The 17,520-nt window shown below is 34.1% G+C and overlaps 4 protein-coding genes across 6 annotated transcripts in view; 3 read left to right on the top strand and 1 right to left on the bottom strand.

Moving 5' to 3' along the window:
- The window catches only part of LOC133323912 (myophilin), a 126,702-nt gene extending 123,596 nt beyond the window's left edge, over positions 1-3,106 (top strand). The window contains exons 2-5 of one of the 3 annotated variants that reach the window (XM_061532817.1): positions 2,355-2,370; positions 2,445-2,664; positions 2,733-2,854; positions 2,917-3,106. In XM_061532817.1, the coding sequence (XP_061388801.1) occupies positions 2,355-2,370; positions 2,445-2,664; positions 2,733-2,854; positions 2,917-3,087 (529 nt within the window). In that variant the 3' untranslated portion in view covers positions 3,088-3,106. Of the gene's footprint in view, positions 1-2,339; positions 2,371-2,444; positions 2,665-2,732; positions 2,855-2,916 lie in introns of those variants that run through there. The other 2 variants (XM_061532816.1, XM_061532815.1) reach the window with 2 other exon arrangements.
- Positions 3,107-6,584: 3,478 nt separating this feature from the next.
- Positions 6,585-7,127, top strand: LOC133323909 (small ribosomal subunit protein bS6m). Its single transcript, XM_061532812.1, has 2 exons — positions 6,585-6,653; positions 6,718-7,127. The coding sequence occupies exons 1-2, from the start codon at positions 6,609-6,611 to the stop codon at positions 7,114-7,116; spliced, it is 444 nt and encodes a 147-aa protein (XP_061388796.1). The 5' UTR covers positions 6,585-6,608; the 3' UTR covers positions 7,117-7,127.
- A 114-nt stretch (positions 7,128-7,241) lies between these two features.
- LOC133323921 (integrator complex subunit 7) lies at positions 7,242-10,355 on the bottom strand. Its single transcript, XM_061532825.1, is given in 1 exon segment — positions 7,242-10,355. A coding segment is annotated over 1 exon segment (3,114 nt).
- Positions 10,356-14,101: 3,746 nt separating this feature from the next.
- LOC133323902 (phosphatidylserine lipase ABHD16A) lies at positions 14,102-16,343 on the top strand. The gene is made up of 10 exons (XM_061532805.1): positions 14,102-14,188; positions 14,261-14,314; positions 14,378-14,691; positions 14,743-15,056; positions 15,113-15,375; positions 15,440-15,503; positions 15,569-15,686; positions 15,832-15,974; positions 16,038-16,162; positions 16,233-16,343. The coding sequence occupies exons 1-10, from the start codon at positions 14,129-14,131 to the stop codon at positions 16,341-16,343; spliced, it is 1,566 nt and encodes a 521-aa protein (XP_061388789.1). The 5' UTR covers positions 14,102-14,128.
- The last annotated feature ends 1,177 nt before the right edge of the window (positions 16,344-17,520 follow it).

The following is a 17,520-nucleotide window of genomic DNA, read 5'->3' as shown; positions in this document are numbered from 1 at the left end:
ATAAGACAAAACCAAATTATTTTTTGCCATTCCATGCAGACCGAATTTTTTTTTTCTATTCGACCGATAAGCCACCGCTACAAGTCCAACAAAAGTCATCTTACCCCCTTCTTGCCTATGTATAAAATATTTTATTTTTTGAATTGTACTCATTAGTAGCCATATGTTGCCAACAACAACAATAAAAAGCATGGTTTCATTGGTAATATGAGATCATATTCAGTAATAGGAAATTATGAATACACTATTTCTTGACAAATAAAATTGGATTACACAAGTGTTAATTGCTAGTTTTTTTATTTATTTTTTTTTTCATAGTACCCAATAATTTGTCATAAGTTTGTTCCTAATCAATTAACAATATTTTACAAAAAAAATATATTAAAATTAGAGATGATAAGATGTTAGTGACGAATGATTAAATAAATAATTTTCTTCATGGGTGGTGGTATCTACCCTAAACTAGGTTTTATCCAGCACGGAAAGATCAAAAGTCGGACGGAGCCGACTATATGATATCCTTTGCCACTTTGGGTACATACAAGAGATGATAATGTGTAGATAAAAGAGCATAGCATCTTTGGAAGACCATTGAAATAGAATCGGGCGAAATAAATTTGTGATCTACTTAAATATTTGGACCAATAAAAAAGATAAACGTACCATTCTGATATCTATGAAAAATTGCATATCAACCAGACTTGGATTTTTGGTGTAACATTTGCATGAAATTCAACAAAATTATGTATGGGAGGTATATGTAAAACTTAACCGATTTTACCAAAACATCACGGACATTAAAATGGACTTACTTCAGTACTCTACGCAAAATGTTTGTCCCAATCGGCCAAATATTGGGAGTTGTTGCACCATTAACACAAAATCGGGCGAAAATATATATGGGAGCTATATTTAAATCTGGACCGATTTCAAAAAAAAAAAAAAAACACACACAGGACTTACTTCATTACGATATGCAAAATTTTGTCTCAATCGGACAAACCCTGTGAGTTTAGTGCAACATTAACATAAACTCGGACGAAAATATATTTGGGAGTTATATCTAAATCTGGCCCGATTTCAAAAAAATTCAAATCGGATCATAAATACGACCTGTACTTTTTTACAATTACAAACGAACAGACGGGGATGTATAAATCGACTCAAAAACTGATTCTATGCATATTCTCAAAAGGAACCAGACCCATGGTTCTCATTTCCTTATGCCTGTTATGCACGAAGATATAACACCATGTAACACTGTGTGGTGAAGGGTATAAAAACAAATTCGTTAACTGCGGCCGGGTCGAACTTTATGTAGGCATTTTTAAGAGTGAAAAAAAATTGCGAAAATTCCCCATAGCAAAACCTTTACCTATAATTTTTTAGAAAGATTTGACTTTCAATTAGATCCCAAAATATCAAATTATATTTCGGTTGAAAAACTGTTCCAAAAATTTGGGAATTACCTCCATATAGAGGGTAGCTATCTTGAAATGTGGACCAATATTGATGAATTTTTGGCAAACAGATTTCCTAATCAATTAGAACACAATTTTGATTTCCTAACCGGCAATAAACCCAAATATAAAATTACAGTCATTTGATTTGAAACCTTGATTGAAACCATTGCCAAAATATCGAATTTTGCGGATAACTTTTATGGGTGATATACCAAAACATGGACCGATATATCCAATTTGCAATACCAAACATCCTAAAAGGAATTACAATATATGTGCAAAGCTTCATATTTAATATTGCCATCTTTTTAACGCACTTAGAGCCACTGTCCTTTTAAAAGAACACAAAAAAATGGCAATACCACTTCTAGAAAACAACCGTTATTTAAGTGAATTTCTATAAATGATTTTATTTTATTTTTGAATCTTGTTCCATAATCTCCTAGCTTATTGCTAAAACTAAATTGTAAAATTAAATTTATAATTTTGAAGAAAAAAATCTCTGGCGTTAACTGGGTTAAAAGTTTAACAAACAGAAAAACACACATACAACTCAAATCTTTATTAATCTTCTGGTATATATAATAAATAATACATTTTATATTCAAGACTATTAACCAATTTAATCGAAGAACATAAAATAAATTCACTTTCCCCATATATATATTTGAGGTGTTACAAAAAATAAACAATAGAAAATAGTCATTTTTCGAAATTAGAGCATTTATCTTATCTTGAAGAGTTATTGTGTTGTTAAGAAAAGATGTTGATAAGAGAATTTTTGCAAATACTATAAAGAAAGGAATATTGAACATTTTGATTTCTTTTTTTTTTCTCAGTTTGCATTTGCATTGGAACAGTTCAGTCAGTAGTATTGCACTTCAACAAAATGTCTTACAAATCCAAAGTATTTTTTTCCATATTCTCATTTCTTTGGCCTCGACATTATTGCTAATGTATTATTTCTCTTTACAATTACAGATCAATTCCAAATACAGCGAAGAATTAGCTCAAGAATGCCTAGAATGGATCAAAGTTATTACCGATGAGCCCATTAACACTTCCGGTGATATGGATAATTTCTTTGAAGTCTTAAAGGATGGTGTTATCTTGTGCAAATTGGCAAATTGCTTACAGCCCGGTTCCATCAAAAAGATCAACGAAAGTAAAATGGCTTTCAAATGCATGGAAAATATCTCAGGTATGTTTTGCCATTTGCATTTGATTTACAGTTCACAAATAACCAATTCTCGATATTCTGTTTTGCAGCCTTTTTGGAATGTGCCAAAAACTTTGGTGTACCCACCCAGGAAACTTTCCAAAGTGTAGATCTCTGGGAAAGACAAAATCTCAACTCAGTTGTTATTTGCATCCAATCGTTGGGTCGTAAGGTGAGTTGTATGAACAATGAAATGTTTGTTTCAATATACCTAACGCATATTTATTTTTGCAGGCTCACAACTTTGGCAAACCCTCAATTGGTCCCAAGGAAGCAGACAAAAATGTGCGCAATTTCACCGAAGAACAATTGCGTGCTGGCCAAAATGTTATTTCCCTACAATACGGTTCCAACAAAGGCGCCAATCAATCTGGCATTAATTTCGGCAACACCAGACACATGTAAACGGATAACAACAATCATCTTCCATATATGAAACACAACACAAAAGAAAAATCCACATCTCGGATCTGTTTGTTTTATTACCGCTAAAACTAGACATCATTCCGAATGATCTACGACATTCCTGTTTTATTTTATTACTTATTAATAATCAATCCACATTTAAAGACATTAAAACTAAACAAAAAATAATTCCCTTTATTTTTTATCATCATGTACGCTAAGATGAAGAGTATAAATGAATAGAAGATATATAAACGTTAATTATATTTTTTACAATAATTTGTTTTTTTTTTCTTCGTTGAGTTTCAATAGGGAAAAACACCAATTTTATTATTTCATTTTTCAATAATTCCATCTTGAAATAATCTAAGATCCCCAATAAAATTCCCGATAATCAATTACGATTATAAGGTCCAAACAACAATCTACACATTCAACAAAAACAAGTTTATCACCTCACATGACAATCGAATGAACGAACATATGTAGGTCTGTTCGAATGATATAGTTAGTATACATATGTATAGCAATTTTAGCTATTATATGTATATGTGCCATTAAATAATATTTAACCTTTATTGTATAACAATTAGATTTTTAAATAGAATATTAAAAAAACAAAACACCTTTGCCTCACTCAAAACAACAAAAACAGTCATTAAAATTTTCAACGAAAAAAAATTATTTCGCATTTGAAATATATGAATATATATGTATGAATTTTTGCGACAATAAATAGATGTTCATATTCAATGAAAATATATGAAAATTGTGTATTATATAAAATTTAGATTTTTTTCTATTTATAAAAATGTATGAAGCCAAAGGGGCGTCAGTGCTTTTTTCAAATCTCACATCGAAATATTGAATTTTAGACACCATGTTACTTTGAATCAAAAGCGTTTGGGACAATTTGCATTCAATTTACAAATGTCCGTTCGGGTAATTCCCCACAAAATGGTCGAAATTTTGCCGAAAATGCATTTTATATTCAAACCAAACTTTGCACATGATAATATTTTAATCATGCCTTTTGGAATATGGGACTTATCGGTCTATTCATTCTAATACCTCCCCCCATGAAGGGTCAACATTTTGAAAACTTTTAAATCTCATAAGAAATCGAACGGAATATCCTATTTACATCCAAGCTTTTCTCATCGGAATATTTTTACCTAGCCTACATTGTATCTAAAGTGGGGTCCCATCTGTTCACTCACAAAGTTTCAACATTTTAAAAATTTGTTAATTCAAAACAACATAATCGAATGTCTGTTTTGATCCAAACTTTGGAAAACGTAATATTTTTCCAAACCTACATTAAATCCTAAGAAGGGTGGTCTACAGGGCAAACTCTTCAAGTACCTCATATTAGTCTTTGATAACATATTCCTTAAAATCCAAGTTCTTTAGGCATTTTAACATATTAAAACCAGTGAGCGGAGCAGTACAGTCGGGCGGGGCCGACCATACGATACCCTACACAACTACCACGGAACTCTAACTTACCCGATTAGATGTCACCGTGGGTTGTGTTGTTATGTTCGGCTTTGAATTATGGCCTATAGATCGACTCGGAAAAAAATAAGATTTCTGTCCACTTCATCCAAAAATCATTATCTGATTATCACCGAAAATTATAGGCGTTATCCTTGACCATAACTGGAACCTCATGGAACATTTCAAAGCGATCGGTGCTATATTTCCGCCCTCAAGAGTGAGTGGTAATGGTTTACTAAATAATATCTGAATATGTAAGCACCTGTAAATATTTACGTGTAACTCCCACATCCGAGTACATACGACAATATAATTGGTATCAATTTAAAGGCCAGCCAATCCTCTTGGTTGTACTATCAACTTCTCGGGTATATGTCCTTCAGGACTAAATATATACGCTATAGAATATAAATTTTGTCATTTTCACACAAAAGTCAGGGTCCATTTGACCCGCTAAATATTTACCGATCTTTATAAAAACACGCATGTTTATTCTCTGGCCCGATCCCCTTCTCCATATGAAAACGCGATGTTTGGGCCATAATTGTGGCCTCTGGAGCGACCAAAAAACCGACAAAAATTAAGTATTTGGTCGATTCACTATTTGCCAAAAACAATAGGGGTCTTCATTGGGCAGAACCTATCTTACATGCAAAATTTCGTGAAGATTGGCCCACTCTTTAAGTAAATAATCCCCACTCTTTTGGTATTTCAAAAAATTGTTTTTAAAAAATCCTCGATTAATATTTGAAAAAATAATAGCTATTATATAGGAACTTTTAATCATTATCCTTTAAAAAGTTTCCCCACGATCTGTAGTATTCAATAGTGAAAATATCCCAATTCATCACCGAGTTATGACCATTTGAAATTGACCATGTATCAAAATATAGCAGCTACGCGATTCTGTTTGCCTAGTACTCCAATTGGGAAAACTGAAGAAATTCCAGTTCGACAAAAACAGAAAAATGCAGATGTGTTGTCAGATTGTTTGCTTTGTGTCTACATGTTACTTTGGGAAATTATGAGCATACTTTTAGGCGCTACAAAAATTCAGTGAATTATATTTGACATATACGCTATGCAATTGACTTTGGATTAGAGGTGTGCAGAGAGAAAATGCTCGGAGAGTAAATGAGAAACCTCCATATCAAGGTTGATATACAAGCAGAGTTGAACAGAACTAAATTAAGAGTAAGTGTGTGAGAGCGTAACTGAGAGATCATCAACAAAAATGACTGACACAAAGAGAGACAAAGAGAAAACGTGTTTGGCAATCACCGCTATCGTACTATTTTGTGCATTAGTGTACAAGGTAGCCGCATCGGCGAATTTCTACAACAAACATCGGTTGTTGCAAGGTAGATATCAAGGTATATTTAATAAGGTAGCCGCATCGGCCCTGCTGTTGGTGCAAATAAATGTCAAAAATGTTGTTGTAATGTTGAACTAAAAAATTAAAAAGCAAAATTATAAATGAAAATCTCCGAATTTCGAAAAGCTTGTTTGACAATACTTTTATTAACATTTTCTACAAGAAATTGTGTAAAAAATCTTGTCAATCTGTTTGTTTTGGCAAAAGAGAACGTAGAGAACGAACATATTGGTAAATGTAAACAAGGGCACCAGTTCCCATGCTTGCTCAGGGCTACTTTGGATAAACCCAACATTCCGTAGAGAAGACATGTATGGTTTGTGGAATGAATCAGTATCTAAATTATATTACTATATTACTAACTTTTATAAGAGCAAGCTCTTCAAAATTCGGAGATTTTTTTATTTATATTTTTTTGGTTTTACATTACATTTTTTTTTTTGCACCAACAGCTGAGCCAATGCTGCTACCTTACTAAATATTCCTTGAATTCGCCTTATTATAGATTGTCACATAAATTCGCCATGGTTTACATTTACCGAACAGCTGTTAACAAGGCGAATTGAATTTCTATTGCTTGAAGAAATTCACGCTAGTAGCGTATTTTACATAATTAAATAAAAATTAATAATAAATTTGTATTAAAATGCCATCATATGAGTTATTTTTGGTCTTAAGGCAGATGTCCCGAGTGAGTAGAACCTAAGCTACGTGTTAAAATTAGTAATAATGCATTAGTCTATGTCATGTTTTAGCCTGAACTGGTGTCGGCATTGAAAAGAACCGCAGAATCCATTCTCGACAAGGGAGGCATTATACGGCGTTTACAAAATTTAGGCTCCAGGGCTTTGCCCTATAAAATAAGTGAACAAGGTCTCGTCCATCGGGAAGGTACATATTTTGCAATAAATTTCGATGCTGCTCCTGGTAAAATATCCGATTTGAAGGAAGAGTTTGGTCGTGATGTAGACATAATACGACGCAATGTTTACAAAATGGAGGAACCGGAAAAATATGAATGCACCCTGCACGAGGAAATGCTGCCACCCGCATACCGCAAAGATGTTCAAGAGATGATTGAAATAGCAAAGAAAAAACAAAAACCAAAATATAATTACAATTCGGGATTGGACTACTATCCATTCCAAAAATAAAGTTCATATGATATAGTTTATTTGTTGTTGTTGAATAACAAGAAATGTTTTATTCGGACTTAAACGTTAGTACGAACCAGCCAACCAACCCATTGGAAACATCCTGAGGATACCAATCATTTATCTTAAAAACGCCGTGTTTGCGCAGAAGGAGCAGCTGTTTGCTGCTGTTTCGTTGGATCATCCAATACTCGAACTAACATTGTATTTTTTGGCCCGGTACACCACGTGATGCCATTCTCATCTATAACATATGTCTCCAATGTTACCTGCCATTGTCCACCAGTCGATATGGGTACCAAGAAATTTCCCGAAAGAAAGTCACGTTGAGGCTTGACGACTTGTGTTAGCGTAACCGTATCATTTTGCATTTTCATTGCTTCCCCTCCGGGCGGCCGTGGGGTCTGCACCAGCCTGGACATTAAACTCAACTGAACTGCATCAACGCTTCTAAACAGCGATGGTCGCTTACCATAATGTAGAATAACACCCTCAACTTTTATTACCAAATTACTACCGGCCTGCACATTTACCGGTTTACCGTCACTCCTGGGTGGTGGTATGACGGATAATTTAATTTGTGTCGATTGTAATACCTGGAAGAAATAACGCGGCAAACACAGCGGCGTTTTTGTTATAATTTCGATTTCTGCCAAAATTATATCCAAGTGGAAGTTGTTGATGGTCTTGTTGTTGGATGGCTCTTTTGGTATCGATCTACTTAGCTCTTCCATACGACGACAAGAATTCACCAAATACATGGTTTCGGGACATTTACCGACAGTCTGAAAATCGGGCGGTTCGGAGGGTGTAACAAAACATATAGTTTCGACAATGTGAGCAAATTTAACGCACTGATGTTGAATGATTTCCAAAAATTCCAGAGTTAGAGGATCGGCATCGAAAGTGGATTTATAGAGACGACCAAATGCCTCTTCACAGGTTTTCAGTTCTTTAACCAATTTTCTCAACTGATTTGTTACGTGGCCGAATTTTTGCAAATAATCCCTGGAATTTTGGGCCAAACTTCCAGCTATAGCCGGGGGAGGTACAATGATCTGGGCATTTTTAATTGTTACCGCTGAATGAAGAGTTTGCAAAAACTGGGCTCGAAGTTTCAGGAACTCTAGTTGAAATGTAACTGCTGGGTGGGATGGTGAGGAGCTTGCCCTTAAACTAGCCAATGCTTGCCAATATAAATTGATAGCCATTTCTAAGCGTTGCATTAGTGGCATTGATTGTTCCATTGGCACACTTCGAACAATAAAATTTTCACACAATTCATAGTTCTCTTGCATAAATTCATAAGATACGCTATAGTTGAGTATACATTCTGCGTGGGCTAGTTGTGCCAATCCCGTCAAGAAGAAATGCATTTTGTCCACAACTGTATTTCTTGATAATTTCAAATAAATATGCGCTGCCAGATAGTGCTGACCGTATCGACTGGCAGAACGTGCTATTCTGTACTGAGTCCATTGGTTACTCTTATTAACGATAGCATCGAAGGTGTTCATTACTTTTGTTGGTATAAAACATCCCATCATGGCTTGTAGTGCTACTGCTGAGAGAATTTCCACCGTATGCGATGGCTCTTCGGGGGACACGCGTTCAATTGTTGTTGTCAATTTGCGCATAATCAATAACAGATTCTTAAGCACTGGATTTGTCTGGAATAAGGTGAAGAAGATAATACGTGTAGTTGCTATGATTCTAACATAGAAGCAAAGCCAAATTTATTATTATAATAGCAAAAAAAGTACATTGAAACCTACCTTTTGTTCTTTAGTTTGATCCGTTTCCATTTCCTCTCCATCGGCCACTGCTGCTGGCGGGGCAAATTTCCTCAATTGAAAGTAAGAACACAATGATCCTAATGCTTCACACATTGCCTTCTCATTTGCCGAAGGATATTCTACATTATCGTTCAAGAGTTTAGCCAATGTGGTTACCAATTCGATTCCAAATTCAGTCCTAACGGAAGAAACTTTAATGCCACAAGCTAAAATCTTCCTCAAATCACTGGAATGCTTTGCATCCTTTATTGTACACCATATTAGACTCTGCGAGTGTAAATTAATCATCTCCATAATGGTATCAACGTAGTTGGCCTTATTACATATGTTCGCATACGAAACCAAGGAAGCTAGAACAGTAATTGCTTGACTGGCAGTGGTATAATCCTTGAGACATAGGCAATTTTTACACAAATCTAATACAGATGGGTGTTCCACATTTTCATCCAGAAGTATGTTACACGTTAACGGACAGTCACTTAACTTTAAAATAACACCAAGAAATAAATACTGCTCCGCTGAGTCAGTGCAGGCATATGCTTTGCAGATGAGATCGTGTATTGCCGATTTGGGCCAAGCATGGACACATTGTTTTTCAGCCAGTTTATTTAGGGATTTCAATGCCTGTGCTCGCACTGGTTTACGCTGATCATTGCTGATTGCTTCCAACAATAGACTAACCTGGTCCGGTACACCAGTCAATGTTCTTGCCGATAGTTCGGTCAACGAAGCAAAAATCGCGACGACAAAACTTTCTGCCGGATATTTTGGAAGTAAATTCAAACATAATTTTTTCACCAGTGCTGCCGTATTAGCGTCATGATGCATGTGTCTTAAAATAGGTATTAATTGCAGCTTCATTGGCACCGGAATTTGCAGAGACTCTATCATATCGGAAATTTTGGCGCACATGCTTATTGCAAAGGACCTGGATTGAGAGGCAAATTGGCTACTGGCGTAAATAGCCGCCTCCACTTCCACTGTGTCGTGACTATCCAATGCCCTACGAATTGCATGGTGGACCTGTTGCTTTTCAGGTATTACACGCGAAACTGCGCCCAATGTTCGCAGAGTCAAAGCCCGGGCAACTGGATCATTTGAGTGTATGACCATAAATATTCTCTTTACAAAAGCATCAATGCTTAATATCTTATCCAAATGATTCTCGCTCTGTTGGCACACTCGTAGCACCCAAAAACGTAATAAATTGGAGCCATTCAGAAAGAATTCGGCCAGTTTCAGAAAAGACGAATTGATAAGTATTGGGAAGGGATACTTTTCAAAGAGACGTGGAAATCGTACAATAGCCTCACATTGGACACCGAGTTTAGAACGTAATCCTTTGTCCAATTCTGTGAGTGCTGAATTAGCATCCTGTTCTGATTCATTGAGAAAATTCTCGTTGAATAGGTTAATATGTATGCCCCGCAACGAAGAAGACATTTTGTATGTGTGTCCTCCCTTACAAAAACAGTTCTAGTATAGAACAATTGTTTACGATTGGGTTTCTGTTTCTCTTCACTCAACAGAAACAGAGATGGCGCAATCAGGAAGAATTGAAAAACGTTCCTCTTGCTAAGGAAATGGGGAGAGAATACAAAATGACCGATAAAGAATAACTCAAAGTAGATTACGAAATATTTACGAATGAGATGACATGGCGACTGCACGAGAACCGCACAGTGTTGCATTATTCAGTAAAGACGAAACTCGATTTTCAACAGGTTTGACAAAATCCATGGTACAGTTCATGGTACAATTATAAAAGGTAACAGCTATTTGATTCCAACGTTATACTAGTGTCAAAATGAATTTGACAAATTACGCTTTTAAAAATCACCCAACAAATTGAAATTGTTATTTATTAAATGTGCTCCCCTATTCAATTTTCTCAATCTGCCTGCTGGGAAAATTTGTTAAAGCAAATCTTTCTTCATGGAATAACTCGCAATTCCCAGCATTGGCTTAACTCTACATTAGTAAAAACGATCAGATTTTTCTGACATTTCTTCCAGAGGTAGGTACTTTTACCCCAATTATGGGGATAAATTTTTTATTGGGGGACGTACCCGGTTACCCGGTTATTTGACCCAGAAGTTCGGGTACTCGGTTATACCCGGTTCTACGGAACCGGTAAATATAAAATGGGTATCATTTAGTTCCGGTCCAGAACCTAAAAGAATCTACTAATTTAACAAGTTTTGCAACATTTTACTCGAAAACCGTTCCTGAACCTACAAAACTGGTAAAACATTGAATAAAATTTAAAAGAGCATAAAACAAAATGGCGTTCTCTTTGTAAACTTTTTACTCGAAAAATTTGGCCGAGTAAAAATGGTAAACAGGAATGCCAATTTCTGATTGGCTGTTATGTTGTTTTTGAAGTATTGCCATCTAATTTTGGTATATTTACCAGATTTGCGTTTCCGAACATTTCAAATTATTTTGTACTTTGAGAGCGATTTTGAAATGTTTCTCTTTTACTAGTTTTACTATTAAAAAAGTACTGGAACAGACCCTATATAAAACCGTTTTGGAGATGCAGTCAATTTCATTGAAAACCCACTAAAAAACGAACGAACCTCTCCAATCTTTACTCACATTATAGACCACTGTTGTGGATAAAACTAGGAATAACATAAATGAATATGCTAGAAATCGGGAATTATTTTATGAAAACAGATTTAGTGCTTCAAAGTTTCCCAATAAGCAAATGGAGTAAATTTAATACGGAATTACATATAATAAAGAATAATTTCAAAATCAATGTGCACTTAATTTTCCTGCTAGTCCACTTTTAAAAACAAAATTTGTCACATTCAAATTGACACGTTGGAATCAAATCAGCTGAGTAATGGAGTTAACTTGTATAATTGTACCAGGTGGCCATATTTATATATGTTATATACGCAACAAGTAAAATGAAAAATTAATAAAATTTCCGAAATGATTTATTTCCAAATGATTTGATGGAACAAGCCACCTTAATAATAATACCATGTAATAATTATATCATATAATAATTATACCATGGTGTTAACCGATATGTGCATTGAGCGGCTGAAATGATTTTGTCTTTTTTGGGTAAAAATATATTTAAGAGAAACGCGAAAATTCGTATTTGGGGAAATAAAATATATTAAATTCCAATAAAAAATGCTATTTTGAAAGCGGTGCCGACTGTAAAAAAATATATAAAAATAAAAAAATGGTCTATTCCCGTACTGCAAGAAGCTATGAATTTTTACTATATTTTTCGATTACATAAAGAAAAATTTGTTATAATAGTTAAAATTAGTAGACCAAATATAAATGATTCCACAAAATAAAAGCAGATTGACCAGGTGAAAAAATATATAATATATTACAAGTGTTACCTTTATAAATTATAAAGAGTTTTTTTTCATGTTTTAACAATTAACGATTAAGACGTTATCATTTCACGCTGTGTTTCCATGCGATAAGAAGAAGAGTGGTGAATTTTTTTGATGTCATCATGATCATTGTTGCCGAAAGTGGGCATTTATGCCCAAAAGTGGGCATAAAAAATGTAAAATTTGTTACCTTGGCGGATTTTGGGCATTTTTTTGTTGCCATCATATTAATATTTTTCTTTTTATATTTGTTTACCCGATGTTGTGAGGTATATTAAAGACCCAAGAATTTAAAAAAGGCTTAATATTGCTCTTATAGTATACATATATATATACCCTGACTGAGTCCATCTAGACAGTTTGTTCTGCACAAAGTCGACACATATCGATTATGGGTTTTACCTGCTCCCTCTAGAAATCACAATCTGCTCTGGAAACAAGGCTAGATGTTCTCATAAATATTGAACAATATTTGGCGGGTCCAATTTTCCAAGACCTTTGTGTGAAAAATTACTCCACAAAACGAAGGCCGTGAAAGCTGACACTATATCAAAGAGGAGTGGTTGACATTTAAATATATACTAACAATTATGATGTATATACTCGGATGTGGGAATTGAATAAAATTGTGCTGAACGTTACAAAATGTTTAAAGTTCCAGGTGACTCCTATAATTTTCGGTAATGACTGGTTAATATTTATGGGATAAAAGGCCATATTTATAATCCGAAATCCATGAAATAAACAAGCCTTTCTACATTGTTATTATTATTTGAGGCACAAATATGGGCAATTGTCACTGAAAATTTAAATCCACTGGTATTTGTGTAGGGCCCCCATATGGCCCCATCAGACTATTCTAAATAACTGTGTTTCCGACAGATATATACACTTATCCTATGGTTTGAGGAGGTCTATGTAATTACTCTCTAGGTGGTTCTTTTTTACTAGAGGTGGATCGTTTTTATTAAATTCTGACTGTTTGTGTAAGAGGTAATAAAAATCGACATTCCATTCGCCTAATATTTTGTTTATAAATGTTGAAAGAAGAATTAAACCGATGCATCCCATCTTTTGACTTTATTTAGGCTTTAAAAATATTACGATGGACTAAGTTTGGATGAAATATATAGATATTCCGTTCGCTTCAATTTTCACAGTATTGACCCTATTATGGGTATGTGCAGAAGTGTGGATCGTAGTGGACCATATTTCAATATTATACAGACTTGTTTAAAATAGTATGTTGTACAAAGCTTATAAAATTGTGTTCACCAAAATTTTTGTGGGAAAGGTGCCAGAATTTTAATTTAGTTTGGAAGAAACATAATGATTTGCAAAGTTTGGATGAAATAGTTACTCTTTTCGAAAGTTATCGTGTGCAACAGTCAACCAGACAGACGGACATTTTTAAGTGGACTCCAAATTGTCTGAAATAGATTTGGTCCACACACATAGGTTCTAAAACAAATAATTTGATGAGGTACATTTTGCGCGCTCTTTTTCACTTTTAATATATACCATAAGGGTATATTTGTTCAAATCTTGACTTTTTGGGCATAAATTGTTGATTTTGGGCACTTTTTAGGGGAAATTTTGGACGGAAATTTTTTTCAAATGGCAACACTGATCATGATCCAATAATAAGGTCGTCCGATAAGCTGTCAAATGCTTTCGATATTGCTCCAAAATTGTCGATAACGATTGCTTCTGACACGACCTGTTTATTGGATCATAGATGTCATTTAATTTATTTTTACATTTCGAAAGAGGCTATTGCATTTTCTGACTATTTTTGCAAACGAAAACGATTTTGAAACGTTGACAATTAATTTCGCAAAAATGGGGTTTTTGCGTTATATACTTGGACCCAAACTATATATGGAATATGGCATGGGCATGGTATGACAAAACATATTATTACATCGAGACGAGTTTAGTTTTTTTTTTTTGCATAATTATGTTTTATTTTAGAAAATGTATGAGCCTAATGGCCTGGAGAAATTTGGTGACCAAATATTGTCGACGGTAAGCCATAAATATTGCGAAGCAATTTGTTATAATATTGATTTTATTTTTGGTTATAACTAGCTTAATTTGGTATGGAATATCGGCTTCTATAGTTCTCCCATAATAGCGACACTGTTATATCGTCGTGGCTATTTTGTCATGGATTCAATAGCTACACTGGCAAAGCTAAGCACCAGCATTGGTATTATTGTCGCTATTTCAATGGTAATGAGAGGTTTGGGACGCTCACAATCAGCGTCCTATACGAAAATGATTAAGGCCATGGAGATGTTAAAGTCTCCCAAAACCGAGGAAGAAGGAAAGAGGGCACTGCGATTGTTTGACTTTGAATTTAAAAATTGGGCAGTTGATTTTGATGTGAAAAATATACAAAGGTAAGGACATTTATTTTAATGGTAATGATTATTTAAATAATATTGTTACAGTGATGATAAGAAGAAATGTCAGGCATTGGCAAGGAACTCAACTCGCTCATTTAGATTTGCAACATTACCCTGTGAAATAGCCGCATATATTGCTATACATACATTCGGTATTAAAATGATTTTCCCCGGTTCAGTTAAATTGCTGCAAAGCTATATGAGACCAATGTTGATATCGGGTCGTGCCAAATTAATTGAGGAAGAAAATGGAAAACGTCATAAAATTCGTTCGATTGATTCCAATGACATTGATACGATTTTTGTAGACAATCGTCAAAAGAGTCCAAATGGAAAAACTCTTGTAATATGTTCAGAAGGTAATGTTACTCTATTGTAGAAAACTGGAAATTTTAATAAAAACGTTCGCTTACAGGTAATGCTGGATTTTACGAAATTGGTATTGTTGGAACACCATTGGCATTGAATTACTCAATCTTGGGATGGAATCATCCGGGATTTGAAGGTAGTACTGGTACACCATTTCCCGAACAGGATAAAAATGCTATAGAGGCCGTGGTACAATTCGCTATATATGAATTGGGTTTCGCTGTTGAGGATATTATATTGTACGGTTGGAGTATTGGAGGTTTTGCGTCCTTGTGGGCTGCATCGTGCTTTCCCGATGTAAAAGGAGTTGTAAGAGTCTTCAGTATGTTGCCTAAGCATATTTGGTTAATCGGTTTATTTTTTTGGTTTTCAGATATTAGATGCCACCTTCGATGATATTTTATATTTGGCACAGCCACGAATGCCTGAGAGTTTGGGTAAGATAGGTTTTTTCATTTTTTTAATTTTGAATAAGAATAATGACTAAAATCACAAATTGAAGGTGGAGTTGTACGCATTGCCATACGTGATTATTGTAATTTGAACAATGCTGAGCTGGCTCAGAACTATCATGGACCCATAAGTTTAATTAGACGTACGGAAGACGAAGTTATAGCAGAGTAAGTAAACCAAATTTCTTAATATTTCCTTTCATTTGACATTCTGATGAACTGGTCGTTGAAAAGGAAATTATTGCGTTTCGTTCTCTGTTCAACTGACATGAAAACATTTATTGAAATTTGTGTTATTATTTACTTATTTCAGAGATAATCAACTTGATACAAACCGAGGCAACTTTTTAGCTTTGAGTATTTTGAAATACCGTTATCCGTTTATATTCCAAACACCACAATTAAATCGTTGCAAACAAATACTTTCGAAACCATTGGAAATTCGAAACTCCACAGGTATGACAAAACGTTCTACACATATGGATGTATTTATTTTTAAAACATTTAATTTTTTTATAGCATCAGATGATGATCTGTGTTTAACCCGACTAATAACATTCGCCTCTGATCAGGGCAAGAAATTCCCAATGTCCATAGGGGAAGATTACACAGATGATGTTCGCCATCAAATGGCCGAATTTTTGGTAAGACTATTTGCATTACAAACTAATTTGAATTAAATTGAATAATATATGTTTTTCATTTTCTTTTTAGTTGCGTAAACATTTCCGTGATTTTAAGTCATCACATTGTACTCAACTACCTACTGAATATTTCAACATTCCATTTGACATACCAGTAGAACAGGGTTTTGTATTTACCTAAATTTGTATAATTTATAAAATCTTTTAAACGAAGGCTACATCTTTTAGTGTAATTTTAAGCATTTTTTTATTATGATACAATAACTAATATCTTTATGTCCAATTAATTATCTCTGATATAAAATTTAGCGGCAAAACAAAGAAACAAAAACGCAATCAAGTTGCTTTAATAATAGTTTATTATCTTTTGGATGATGTGTACTTTTAGGTGGATTTGTTAATTTTCAAAAAAAAAAAAAAAAAAATATAGAAATACTGTTTAAAATGTACAACTAAATGGCTTAATTTATTTTTATTTGGTGTGTAAATACCAAATGTACGTTCAAAATATATTTCAATATATGTAGTGTTAATGGTCATGAAAGTGGTGTGAGCAAAAGGATATGATACCTCCCAACAAATAAATAAAAGAACATTCTGAATTCATCGACAACTGTTCTGAGACCTAGCGGAAATCTGTCTCTACAAAAAAGTATGTGTGTAATAATAGAGGAAAATAATGGAAGGGGATATGTGTCTTTTTAGTCCAATCAAGGCCAAGATTTGGAAATTAGAAAAATCATATTTTTAAATAATTATATATCATCCTTATTCTGGATATTCGCTAGGGCGAGATCTCGCTTGTGAAACAAATTTTCGTTTTCACATTCTCGCCTTAATCTAAATGAATAGTTAGAAGCAAAAAATGCGAGATGCGGATTCGAATTTTCGAAAATGGCGGTTGAAAAAAAGATTCGTGTTGCCATATTGTAATTTAAGTTGTAATGTGTGTTACCCCATTGTAATTAATTTTGTAATATTTTTCAATTTTATATTGTTGCTTTTTATTGTTATTTAAACAACGTTACGTATTGCCCGACGGAGCGTACAAAAATATTCAACGTCCCCACTATGGCAAAATATTGTGTACGGCCGTACTACCCAAATACGTCGAATCCATATTTTCAAGCGAATTATACAAACCGCAAAATAAAATTGAACATTTATTAAATGAATCCAAATATTTAAGGAAACAAATATTTTATGGTATTCCCTACTGGATTTTGGGAAGAAATCATAACCTTTCATTCATTTTTCCCGTTTTGAATTTTGTGTTGAAAAAATGTCAAATAAACACAAACACTTGTTGCGAATATTTATTTTTGACAGAAGAAGCCACACGTGCAAAGTTGCTTTTT

The sequence above is a fragment of the Musca vetustissima genome, unplaced genomic scaffold (assembly GCF_032173495.1).
Source record: "Musca vetustissima isolate MV318-11 ecotype Yass unplaced genomic scaffold, APGP_CSIRO_Mvet_v1 utg24669, whole genome shotgun sequence".
Classification (NCBI taxonomy): domain Eukaryota; kingdom Metazoa; phylum Arthropoda; class Insecta; order Diptera; family Muscidae; genus Musca; species Musca vetustissima.
This window is presented reverse-complemented; position numbering and strand designations above follow the sequence as displayed.